This window comes from Stylophora pistillata, chromosome 5, assembly GCF_964205215.1.
Source record: "Stylophora pistillata chromosome 5, jaStyPist1.2, whole genome shotgun sequence".
NCBI lineage: Eukaryota > Metazoa > Cnidaria > Anthozoa > Scleractinia > Pocilloporidae > Stylophora > Stylophora pistillata.
In genome coordinates, this window is record NC_142523.1 from 1,407,588 (window position 1) to 1,421,154 (window position 13,567).

A 13,567-nucleotide genomic window follows, 5' to 3' on the forward strand; every position below is an offset into this window, starting at 1 on the left:
AGAGATATCTTGTATGATCATTCATTAAACTCCTGTCAAAGAAAACTCCAGCAGTTACATTATGTTTGTAAATAATTGCTAAGTCATGATCGAAGGTTAATTGTCCATTAACAGGGTAAGTCCAATGAAGAGAAATCTCTTGGTCGACTCCACATTTATTTAGTTTTATATTTTGAACAGAATTATAAAGGCGGAGAGAAAATGCATTCAAAGAGTTGCGAAACGCGAGATTTCATGCATGACTTAATTTTGCATTTGAATTTTAAATCTAACATGGATCAGTGCTGCCGAACCCCCCAAGATGTCTGCAGATATTACCAGTATTCGCTGGAGTTTTATAATTTGCAGTGCATTAAACAGCTAATGTCTGCCTCATTTGTGATCGATCTCGTAAACTGTACGCTAAATCTCCGTTTTAAGCGATGAACCTCAATCCAGAAGTTTCGAGAGATTAATTGTAGGTCAACTCTCACTCCTTGTTTACATGACTTGAGCTGAATAGTAAACGAATACTTGTTGGTTTTGATACAAGAAAATTGACACTCTTTAAAACTTACAAAACCAGACATTAAATAAAGAGAATGAATGTCGTGGTAAGATTACTACAACGGGCAGACCAGCACTTCCAAATTTTTGTTTGGTTGTGATAGTGTGATTTTCATAATTACATTTACGCTCTATGGGAAGATTTCAAAGGAAATCGACAAGGTAGTCGAATGGAACACACGAGAGAACAGTTGATCTCGACCTCAAAAGTTCGAAAGTATTCGACATTGATTTAAAAGACACAGAAACATTCTGTAATCTGCCAAAAAAAAACGCAGATAAAAATCGGAAATAAAAGTCAGCCTGATGACTAGCCTCGTCGCAACTATAATTACGTCCCTTGAAAAATTTGCGTGCTACGATCTGCATGGTTAACGCCCCGGCTCTACGGCTGACAAGAAGGAAAGCTTTGGTAAAGTTTGCCAGCTTTAACCAGAGTAATACCAATTTTCTTCGGTGATAAATCATTCGGCGAACTTTCCTAACGGCCGCAGTCGAACAAACGAACGAAACGGCGAAAACAGACCGCTCTATTAGACAACAGCAAATTTGAACAGTCTGTATTATTTCTTGTAATGTGTGAAGTAGGCAAAAATGACTAAATATGGTAGTGCGGTAGTAACGCCGAATTCACATTTATGGCACTCACAAAAGCGTTATCTGACCCTTCTGTTTTAAAGATTCTATCAACCCGAACAAAAACCAGCTCGAAAATATTGAGTATGGTAAACTTGTTTGTCTATAGCGGAGTTTAAAAGGCTTATGCCAAAAATAGGATGAAAAATACTCAAACGAGCGAATGTAACACTCGTGGCGGTCATAAAGATTTTGCAGAATGGAATTCTGGATTTATTTATAGGGCTTAATTACCGAAAACATTTAGCTGCATTAGTGCACAAAGTATTGAAAAAGGATTTAGCTCTACTCACCGATATTTACGAGTCGAATGTTCTCGCTCTCGATAAACTTGAGTGCTATAGAAATGTTCTCCATTTTTTGAGGTCTAAATGATGGCTTCTTGTTGTATTTGGCGATTTTCTTGTGTGAGAGGACCTGTAGTAAAGCTATAAGCTTTAATCCGTCGGCTAGGTCCGTTTCCAAATTGTAAATGTACTTGTTCACACACTTCAGATGTTCGTTGCACCATCTTGTGAACGTGTTTTGTTGAATCTTTTTCCACTCGGCGTCCGAGGCCGTGGGATCTGTATCAGGCATTTTGGTGTCGATCTACAAGGACAATAAAAATGTCAGCTTATGAGAGACAACTACAAGCTAACTTAGTCCCTCTGTAGCTAGAATCTTCAAGAAAAGACGCCCTAAGCCCGCCAATCGACGGGAATATATACGGTTCGTCCAACCTTTCTTCTGTAGTCAGGCCGCGACCAATCAAAGAGTTTTTGAATAATTCATGTTTATACTTCATACATAAAGCTGATAGACAGAGAGACATAATAAGGCGTCAAGTGTGTGATTCTTACGTCCATTTTTGTTGACTTGATCCCTAGAGGTTTAAAGAGGGACGTTAATCTTCTTGCGCTCGAGACGCACCAATCTGTTCAGCCCGAATAGTTCTGGCACTGTTTTGTGCCAATGTACCCCTTTGACACAGGAACCGCTCCGTTTACTAGATGCCGAATATTTTGGGATCTCGCTCTCCTATAGGACATCCTTATCAGCAAAAAATGCACTGAAAGCCAATAAAAATCCAACGTAGAGGAAAGGCGTGTAAGTTGTCACGAACAATAAGACTACCGCAATTTGATCGCCGGGTAAACAAAAGTTGTTTCTCTAAGGGGCAAATTCGAGTCTGGGATATGTGTCACGCAACGCTCGATAAGAAATGTCATGTCTTACCAACTTTCTGGTATCGCTGGGCAACATTTGTACTCCTTCTCACTTCATGTTCTCGAGCAATTTTCACTCTGCTGTAACAAAAACAATCTTGTCAACAAACGTCAAGTTTGTTTATCTCTGTTACCGCAACGCCATTAAACTCCATCATCAGAGGAGATATCGTGACCGAAACACACTTCTGTTTCAAAACATTGTTTAATCGACAAATGTTTTCTTTATTTCGAAATCAAAGCATATAGAAATGACAAGTATTAAGCATTTTCTCGCAGAGAAATAAAATTAAGTGCCTGTGACTTAAACATACGCTGGTTCAAACGACAGATTTTAAAGATGTCAAATGAGGACCCCTTGTGGCTCATAACTGAATCAATTATTTCCATCTTTTCAATCCTTCAGCTTGAAAATTTGGTTTTGCGCAAAAAGAGTGTCGAGTTTTCATCAATTTAGAATGTAAAACATATCAAAAATCCGTAATTAATAACACATTAATAATTGCTTTTGAATTGTGACTTGAAAAAGAAACAGAACATTCAAACGTGTTGCGTGACATGAATGCCTTTTGTTTTTCACGTGGGTTCAATAGGTCACGCGACAAATTTCATCGAGGGAAACCCTTACGGATTATGTTTCATCACATACTATTGCTAAAAATTTTAACTATCAGGAAGTGCCATGCACTTATATTAGAGTATCACAATTTTGGGAGAAACCTATAACTCATTTGATTAAAATAATAATTTTCAATCAAATGTACATATTTGCGTTTAGCGATCGTAAAGAAACCTTTGAAAGCCCAATAATGACTTGAAAAATCAGAACACACTCAGCGTTCTTTTCTATTGAAGTACCATTTTACGTGATGCTTAAAATATTTTCCGGAAAACTGTTTTTACTGGGTGTTTAATGATGCAGGAATTACCCTTTTCCTGATTTTAATCCTTACAATTGTTCGTTTTTTGATCGTTTTTGTTTGGTTTGCCAAAGGATTTTTTTAACGGACCCAAAATATTTTTATAATTTCAGTCACTTTTTTTCTCAAATTGTTGATAATTTTTAACTTTGTAGATACTTAACCGATGGAAGAGAAGTATCAAGGCCTTATGCGCAACAGAGCACGAAGAAGACAAAATAATTATAGAGGGTCCTCATTTGCGCTGTGCGAAAATGCCTTCGTTTGTAAATGAGACAGAAAAAATATTAACTTGATAAGATAAAATATCATGTAAGAATAATTAATGAACGAAAAAGGCACAAGTATGGCCAAGAATTGACAAGACTGAAACGGATTGCTAATAACGTCCTTGAAAAATTTAGGGCAAATTTTTCACGATCTTATATCATGACGTAACCTCATAACGACGGAAATTGCGTTCTGAGTGTGTTTTGCAGCATAGTTTATCTTTGTCATCCAATTATCACTTATCCAAAACTAGACTACCACCTCGCTGACGCAGATCACACAAGGTTTACAAAATGCGAGCTCATCTGTCCTCACCAGAGTAGAAACTGGTTGACCTCTTTGACCTTGAAGAGAAAGTACGTGATAAAGAATTCCAAATATGCAAATGACCGGCCCCTCCTTTGTAATTTTCGTCGGGGCGGTTTTTCCCAATCCGTAAAATAACGAAACGAACTTTCGAGAACATGTCACAACAGCCAAGAATAATTCGTTCTTTTAAGGAAGTTTTAAAAATCATTTTGCGGAAAGAGGCGAATAATAGCGAAAAATACCACGAATATTTTATAAACCGATTTGATATCACTAAAGATAAAATTAATATGGTGACATCTTCAAAGAAATTCTGTGAATTTTAATTTTTCTCCAGTTTTGCCTCTTTTCTGTGTTTTAAATTGTGTAATCATTTCCTCAGGCAAAGTAGTTAAAATAAGAAAGAAAAAAATTTAATCGAAAATCCACTTGACATAGAGGTGTATTTATTTTCATAATAATTTCATACCCAGATGCTTCTAAATGGCTGCAGGTCCAGGCCGGTCAAGACTCAGAAAGTTCGTAGATAATCTCTTGAATATATTTAAAAATACATATTATGTGAATTCCAGTTTAATATTTTGGGGTGTAACCCGGCCGATAACTCCCCAAATCGCCGGATTGTGTGACAATCGCAGACTTTTCATATCACTTTACTATAGATTTTTCCTAAAACACCGGAACGGTGAAATATTACCGACCAGACACAGTTAAAATAATTTGCGTCGCTGATAGAGTGACTGACGTTTCAACAACGAAAGGAGAAACCATCCTCCGAGCAAGAGGTGTTTCATGGTCTGACTTTCACAACTTGAGTCACACAGTCAATGAAATTAACGTAAAAATAATCAATCACTTTCCACGATAGACTTCTAGGACCTTACAGCACTCAACGGACAAACAATTCTACTAGAATTCTGTGATAAATTTTTTTCATACTGATGATTTCATCTAAACGTCTGTCTGCTGTCAACAACAAGCATTTTTTTTAATTTACTAATTTTTTTTTGTTTTTATGGCTGATTTAAATTTTTCTAACCTAGATTGTTTTTTAACCTTCCGTTGCAAAGCGCATGAACTCATGGACATGGCGCTGTAGAAATCCTAACATTATTATTATCATCATCAAGCGTTTTCAGGAAGATCACGATATTCGATGGAATTTATTCCCAAGTTCAAAGCATTTACAGAACATGCGTTATTACTCTGAGACCAATTTTTTTAAAGGGTTTTCGGGCCCATTTCAAAAATCATGCGAACTATCTTAGTGGGGGTTGGTTGGGACAACCGCACCGGACAGGCTAGGAACAATTCAATGACCGGTGTCCCCCACCTTTACACAGCTCTCGAAAACGAGAAAGAAACGTCGAATGCTTAGTAATAGAGAGGGGTGGGGTGGTGTTAGTATTAGGTCACAGTATCACGCAACTAGCGCGGAATTATTAAAGCGTGACAATCGAGGAGCACAAATTACAAAAGAAAGTGAAAATTCAGATGAACATCACTTGTTAAGAAAAGCCCCAACAGTTATACGAGTGCTATTTGTAAACATTATCGGTTGGAAATTATCGAGCCGGGTTTCAAACCATAATTAGTAACAAAATTACGGATAATAGAGGGACAAGACCGACAGGAAATTAGGTACTTTACTCGATCGAGTAAATTCACGATTGAATTTGATTGGATTTTCAGGAAATTGGGCCAAATGCACAAGGCAGCCAGTTTAAAATTTGGAGCAGAACATTTTTTCTCTAATCGAAAATGGGAAAATCACTGAAAAAATCTGAGGAAGTTCAACTATATCAGCAAACGTTTCTAAATGAATGAACCGATCTTAAGTGCTAAATTACATTGAGTTTAAATTAAACTAATAAGTTTAACAAGTTTACTTTTGGTAAGATTTCCTCAGCTGTGTTTAAATGGAGGAAAAAGAGAAATTTTTACCTTGTAAAGCCTTCTTTCCTAAAAATAGGCAGAGAGACTTATCATGGACAAATATTGGAATAAACGACGAAATTTCCTTAGGTGTATGACTCGCAGAGGGTTACAGAGGAAATTACAAACGGTTAACTTAATTCATAATTGAACAAGTTTCTATTCCAATTTAATTGTTGTCTTCAAGTCTTCTTCGCGAATTAATATTCATTCAGCAAACAATACTTCCTCGCTAGGAGCTTTGTTCAAGGAAAACTCGCCGGTGTGAATGTGACTTGAATTCGGTTCCAAGAATCTGATTGTATTAGCATAATAAACACTGGCTGAGTAAAACTACTTTCACTAATGTCGACCGGTTCTTCTAAGTTAAAGCTCATTAGTAATTTTGAATTTCAAAAGTCTCCTAAAAGCAAAGTTACCTGACATGTTAGACGCCTTTTCTGAGGTTTGAAGTAACTGCCTTATCGGGAATAAACGAGAAATCATATCGCGGGCCTTCTGTAATCAGATCATACACCTGACTACAAAGTTGTTAAAATTCTACCAGATCGATTTTTCATTAACCTCTTGAGTGTCCAAGATGACAAAAGGCATTCTCCTTTCTGTTTGCTTTACACTTTTTTCTATATAAGTTCTGAGAATTTAGTTTTGAATCAAAACGTTATTCAAGCTTTGATAATTTATTCTGTCTACAACTCGATTTGTCGAAATGGAGAATAATTGTTAAGATTCTCGAACCTGTGTCTATTTTTGCGCTACTGATGACTACATCGGCCAGAAATATACCCTGGCTCCAGAGGTTTCTCTTTTTTCTCTCCTTTTTCTCCCTGTTTACAATCCTTTGTAAACAGGGAGAAAAAGAGAAACCTCTGGAGCCAGGGTACCGGAAATAGAAAACGCGAAGATCTTTTGAATAAATTAAGCTTTGCAACCCTTGCCAAAGGGCTTTGATTATTTGTGCGGAGATACAAACTGTAACTCTACTTGAGTCAAGATCCCAAATCTCTCCCTATATTGTCGATCGAATTCCTGTAATTTTACAGACATTCTCTCCGATAAATTGACGTTCCATCTCACAATACTGTGTTCTCTTCAGACTTGCGCTTTAGTCTAGCGGATCATGCCTATATTCAATCGTTATGTTGGCTGCTTACGTGTGTCGGCCCCTATTGGGGCGATAGAGCCGACCAACACAACCTATAGTGAACATGATCCATTCTAACAACAGTCTTAAAGAGTCTTCGTTCTAACACTGATCATAATAACCTTTAAAATAATAAAATAATTGTGTATTTGCAAATCTCTGATCGATAAGAAAGACATTAATACCCGCCGTCTATTATTAGTAAACTATTTCAAATGATACTATAATTAAATGGGGATCTTTAATTTAAAAAGCTCATGCGGCAGAGCTTGCTAGATCTCCTGCCGTATCTTGTTTATAATGAAGCTTGTCATTCCAACCCAGTGGGTAATCAAGTGTAACATTGACATTGCTGCGTCTGGGGGTGAGAGTGGGCACTCAGTATGAACTTCGAGGCCTATTTCCAGTTTCCCTCCTCCACCTCCCCTCCCCGGCCTTTCTTCGTCGATTGTTGACCACTCCCCAGGCCACTTTGAGTATCATCAGCAAGATGGCCGCCACCCACTTTGGGGAGCAATACTTATAAATTATCGCTTTTCAAAACACTCTTGCTCTGCAGATTTTATCCAAGTTAAAAAAAAAACATATATTCCTAAAAAATTACGGGAATACACAGTGCATTTTTTTACCTAAACTTTCGTCGCAGAATCTGTAACTCGAAAGGGTTCACTCCAATTAGCACAACGGTCACGTTAAGCTTGGCGAAGGGATATCCCCTTCCTCGGTTATTTATCCCAGGGACTTTGCATCAAGGTGAACTAAGCTTTCAGCGAGAATTCCAGGAGAGCATGTTAAGGGCAGTTGAATATAAAGTGATCATGTTACGACGGCGATCTCAGAAATGATCTCAACTCTTGGATTTTAAAAATCGCCGTTGTAGGATCATCTTTTTCTATCGGCAAATAATCATCTCTGATAACAAATGCCCTTGAGTCAAGCAAACGCATGTTGCAAAATAAATATTGCACCGTAGCAATCCTAATTCAGTACTATTCAAAAGTCCGAGCGAGCAGAGGTTGTACACCAATATTAAAAGCTGCCAGTAAATTATTTTACGACTAGGCGATTCTCTGTTCGACAATTGAAGTTATTTTGACTGTTAGTTCCATTGACTCGGTGATGTCATAGACACCAACCTTGTTTCCAAGGTCTTTCATTTTGTCAGAAAGAGAAAAACTGGGAAGGAGATCTTTTGAACTCTTGGGCGTGTGCGAGGTACACGAATTTCAACTTGACGATGAAGCAATCACCTCAGTGTCTTTTCTTAGCCTGTGTATTAAAAGGTTTCTGAGACTCCAATGATGTTAAGAGGACAGCTGTTTTCATGTTACTATTAGTCAGTGTATATGTCAATATACCATTTCGGCAAACCCTTATTTCAGCATCCCTCGCACTAACTTAACCAATTTTCAACGCTTTTGCTGATACACAAAACCCAGAGACTAAATGTTGAATTTGATTATCTTGTATTCCAATTCTTCCTCTATGACAGTGAATACAAGATGAAAAATATTTATGACCCCTTGTGACCCCGGCCCTACTTTGAAATTAAGTACCGCGTCATCACCTGCCGCGCGTTGAAATGCCTTTGAAAACCGTTTGTGTTGTCATGAACCTCTTTTTAAGAATATGTGATTTATAAAATCTTTCCAGAGAGTTAGAGAAAAATTTTATTCCGGCAAGTTCTTAAGTGTCTTATTGTGTACTGCGTCAGTTTTTAGGACGATGTTTGCTTTGAAGAACTATCCGTTAAGTATTACGATATTCGTTGCATGCTCGTTCACTTGAATGTTTAGTTTTTCAGGCTCTCAGCCAGTTGTGGCGAGCAAAACAGTGGGAGAGAGACAGTGGATGTCGTTCTTTAATCTGGCCAATATTACCAAAATCGGGCGTTTTACATCCTTTATGATAATTTGTTTTGTTATTGATCCTCGATTGATATTGATTCGTGTAAACTTTTAGCAATATAGTTATTTAACAAAGAAGTTAAGCGTTCCATAAAGATCACTTTCTTGGCGTGGGAGTAGGCAGTAATATTACGCGTGGGAAATAACCTTGCACGTCATAAAATCCTGCGAAAAATCTGGATTAAATTTCTTGAGATCTGATTCAATCAGAAAGTGTCCTTGAAAAACACTCATTGTGACTGACCCTTTAGAGATACAGAAGAGTCACGTAATGACCGAAAAACGAGCAAAACGAAGTTTTATTTCGTTGACCACGCTTCTTTAGGGGTGTTGCATGAAGTTCTAACTTTCCCTAAGAAAAAGGCTTTCCTTCCCGTGAGTAAAGCGCTTAAGAAGACTTCGACTTCTTTTATAATTAGGTCCCCCATTTTCCTTCCTGCATTGAATTGAAAGATGCGACACAGGAAGGAACTACCTAGAGGAAACAAGGAGTTGATAGATTTTGCAATCGCTAAGAACAAACTAGAAGCTTTCCTTGTCATCATTATAAGGACTTTACAGTATAACTAACACTATTGCGTCTCCTTTAAAATAGCTTTGCAAACAAGTTCTACAACATCACATCGTTGTGTTCACATTTCAACCAGTGATCCCTTCCGGATAGCTGGTACTTTTGGCTGAGCGTTGCGTGACATAGCATGACAATCGGCGAAAGGCAATTTTGCTTTAGGATGTCCTATCCACAGATTTAGTACTCAATATTTGAGGCTGCTTATTTCGCGGCGTTTTGGCAATGTGGTCTAGATTTAACAACGCGTTTTTCAGTTTTAGATGTACAGTTTTGTTGCGTGACAAGACCAAACATCGACCTCGAAGGAGTTTACAATTCGACGAGGTCTTCTCCAAACAAGTTTTACATCGAAATTAATTCAACAACAAAAAAAAGGGATTCACGAGAGGCTCTTCCTAATTAAATATTTTCCTTTAAGTTTGTCTTCTTCTGAAAAGCATTTTTTTCCAAATGATATGAAAAATGCCTGGAATTTAGAATTTAGAATTTTTTACTTTGGGCTACACCGCTCAAATCGTCTCGAGCATTTGTTGCTCAAACAAACTTTGTTGTTGAATTTGTTTTACAAACGTTTCACTGTTTATTTGTCAAATTCCTGTTTAGCATTACAATGGGTCAAGGACAGGCTGAGAAGAAAAATCAAACAAAGTGGCTGAAAAATCAGTATGGATGTTTCGGTAACAATTCAGATCGTTTACACCCCTGACAACTGCAGTATTCGCAAATGCGCGGGCAATTTTAGCCACTAAACGTGTTGTACCGTTCAGTTCTTTCCTCTGATAGTTTTCAAAGTGAATTTTTCGAGATGGATGACAAATTGTGTGAAAAAGGCCAACCCCACTACCTCTAGAATGTGTTGCCACGCAATAAATGATTTGAGCTTCTAATGGATTATGTCAATACCTAAATGGAACTTGAAAACCAGCCTTTAGAGAGATCCAGAGAATGTATAGACACGCAATTCGTTGACAAGAAAAATCTCTGAATTTGACCAACGATAGGCATATGGTTACGAGCCCAACTGATATTTTAAATCATAAAAGATTCATTAATTTTTTCATTCCTTTTAATAATTCAAACTCAGTTGAATTTCCTTGTCTGTTATTATTGTCCATCCAGTATTGTGTCAATCAAAAACGTGCCACGTTTATAGAAAATCGGCACTCTCCCTACCAATTATCATGAAACCCTTTTAGACAATCAGGTCAAATGAGAAGAATTATCAGACCTTTTATTCGTTTGATAATTCCGATATTTACCGATCAGCAGCCAAACAGACGCGAAATTTTCCTTTGAAACTTAGCGCACATATGGTGCTCTTTGATCTCCTCACCTGACCATCTAGGTCCCTGTCGCTGTACACATACGAAGCAGAAGTCTCCTGGCTGTATCCTTCATACTGCTCATACCTTTCGTCCCTCCATCCTCCCGAGGCAACCGACCCATGTCTAGCGTAACCCTCGTAACTCTGCTTTCGTGAAGAATTTGAGCTATGGTAGCTTCTTCTGTCGTATCCGTTTTCTGTGCCTCTCGACATGTTGTCTCCGTCGGCGTCCAAATTCTCCCAGCTTTGAATCTTTTTCGCTATTCTACCCCGCCCTACGGGATTCACTGGGTTCCAGCTATCAACGTAGGACACCCGAGCCTTGACGCTGTCAAAATCTCCCGTATCCACATCCCTGAGGCTTTTTGACCTAGATATGGTCTCAGTCTCTTCTCGTTCATTGAGGTATTCTAAGCTCTGGGATCGACCACGGAATCCCGACGATATTTCTCGGTCTCCTTCGTCATCGGAGACATTTACTCGGCTAACTTTGGCAGGCTGTCGTGTGATGTTCTGATTCCGATCGAGGACTGCGTCATTCTCGTATTTGTAAGAGGCCATGCTTTAAAACAAGAAGAGGCTGAAGTGAGTATTCGAAAAGTAATAAATGCATTTAGTGTCCGGGGCGCGGCGGTGCCGATAGGATTCCCGAAGAAACATTGAGCTTCCTATGTACCAAATAACATGATTAATTTATCAACTATTTCTGCCTTTCAATACATACATACAGACTTTATTCGTCCCAAATGGACTTTTCACCGAATAAAGAAATAATTAAAATTATATACTAATAAATTAATGAATTAATTAACTAGTAAAATGATAACATAATCAAATTAATTAATTCAATAAATAAATTAAATAACAAAAACATTGAGCAATTAAGTCTTTTAAAAAGTTTGAGGTAGGGCATCTCTTCAGTCAACGTTTGAAGTCCGTTGTCGGTTTCAACTTAAGAGTAGAGTCTAATGAGTTCCAGAATTTGACTCTCCTGAACATGAAGTAGAAAGTTCTTTGTCCTGTGGCGGTTTTATACAAAGGAATATTTAGCATCTGGGAGTTCCTCGATCCCGATCTGATTATAAAATTTCTGTGAACACAGCCAAAATCGCAACTAGATTTATGCGGTGAGGCGTACCGTTCAAACAACTCTGGAAACGCAACTTTAAAAACGCTCTTCTAAGTGGTTGAATGTGATGCCGACTTTGTGTCTTTAAAATTGTGGACGGAAAAAATTTTGAAAAGGAGCCGCCTAATTATCTTGTTCTTTTGGAGGAATGATCACGTCCTGATGTCCATGCCCGAGGATGCAGTTAAGGGTTTCTGCCGGCCATTACAATTGTCCGAAAACAATTCATTCACATTCCAGTATTGAACACAATTTCTTTTCTTTTCGCTTACCTGTTTCTATTAATTCGGTTTATTTTCTATGTTAACCTCTATTACAATACAACGCCTTCACTTAAAGTAATATTTGTCAATGGTTTAGGAGTAGGTCCAAGCTCACGACTCCTATGACTTTTAATAATTAACTTTTCCTATAAACATCAGCCGGCCCACTTGCTAATTATTTTATTGTGGGTAAGGAAAACGGAATAATTTACTAGTTCTTTTTTTTAATAACAAGTCTCTCCATTTACTCGGTCATAGCTTGATTTAGAAAGCGTGGGAGTGCAAAAACGATGTTTGGAATCTAATTAATAGATTAATGTAATGGAAAGTGGTACGAATGTTTTGGAAACAAGCCCTTGGCATTAAAGAAAGCCTGGAATTAAAAATAGCGCTGAGTTTGCCCTTTCCAGATGTTCCAACGCTTAGGATGGCTATGTTTTTCGTGGATAAAACAAATATATCTAGCAAAATTTGTGTCAAAAATTTGCTTTATTAAGGATATATTTAATTATTTTTCTATACTAGAAGAAGAAAAATTTAGACCATTAAGATCATTAAGACAACCAGCATTCAAGACAACTGTAGAATGTTTGTTAACTGCTCCACATACACAATCTACTATGATGTTTGATTGTTAAACGATAAAAAAAAAATGAATTAAGATTCAGTTGATAGTTTCATTAAGTAGTGTAATGCAATAAATTATCTGATAATAGAGATTTCCCCTCAAAAGACTTGTATGGAAAAGAACAGGGGCTCTTTGTGAGTTGCGATTGAAAAGCTCAGTATCGAGGAAGCCGTGACAAACAACTGTGGGATTTAGAGAGACTTTCATCGTGATTTCATCTTCGAATTTCCATTTACTGTTCATAGCAGATGCCCCACCTACACTTAGTTTCAAAATTAAACTCCAAATTCGACGTTGAACTTGAATCGAGCTGCCATATAAATTATTTTTTAGACGAACTTCTCACTAAATAAACTATCTGCGCTCCCACGACGCCCCTCAAAACCAAGCTGACTGAATTCGCTGATACGATGGAGTTTGCATTCCACAAAAAGGTAAAAATACAACGCTAACCGACGCTAACATAACGCTAGCAGGTTACTTTAGCACGAAAGCTGCTGTAAATACCCGAAAATAAACCGTTTGCATCGGGTCGGCAGAATTCAGTATGAAATGGCTCCTCGCGACTGATTGTAAAGAGGAAAAAGGGCTATGCAGTTGCAAATGCATGAGTAAATTATGGAAAATTAACCCTCTTTGGGGAGTACTGAGCGTTGAAAGTCTAATAGAAGGTTTGTTCTTACCTTAATTTGTGTTTACGCTTCGTTGCATCCAAGCTCCTGGAATGCCCAACATTGTTGAAAGCAGAAAAACTCGCAAATAATGATGAAACTCGAA

At 37.7% G+C, this 13,567-nt stretch overlaps 1 protein-coding gene across 2 annotated transcripts in view; it reads right to left on the reverse strand.

Annotated features, from left to right (window-relative positions):
- Positions 1-11,332, reverse strand: part of LOC111330767 (filamin-A) — a 31,531-nt gene extending 20,199 nt beyond the window's left edge. Inside the window, exons 1-2 of one of the 2 annotated variants that reach the window (XM_022935702.2) lie at positions 10,780-11,332; positions 1,476-1,773 (exon numbers count right to left, since the gene is read on the reverse strand). In XM_022935702.2, the coding sequence (XP_022791437.2) occupies positions 1,476-1,773; positions 10,780-11,331 (850 nt within the window). In that variant the 5' untranslated portion in view covers position 11,332. Of the gene's footprint in view, positions 1-1,475; positions 1,774-2,024; positions 2,182-10,779 lie in introns of those variants that run through there. The other variant, XM_022935704.2, reaches the window with a different exon arrangement.
- Positions 11,333-13,567: the final 2,235 nt, after the last annotated feature.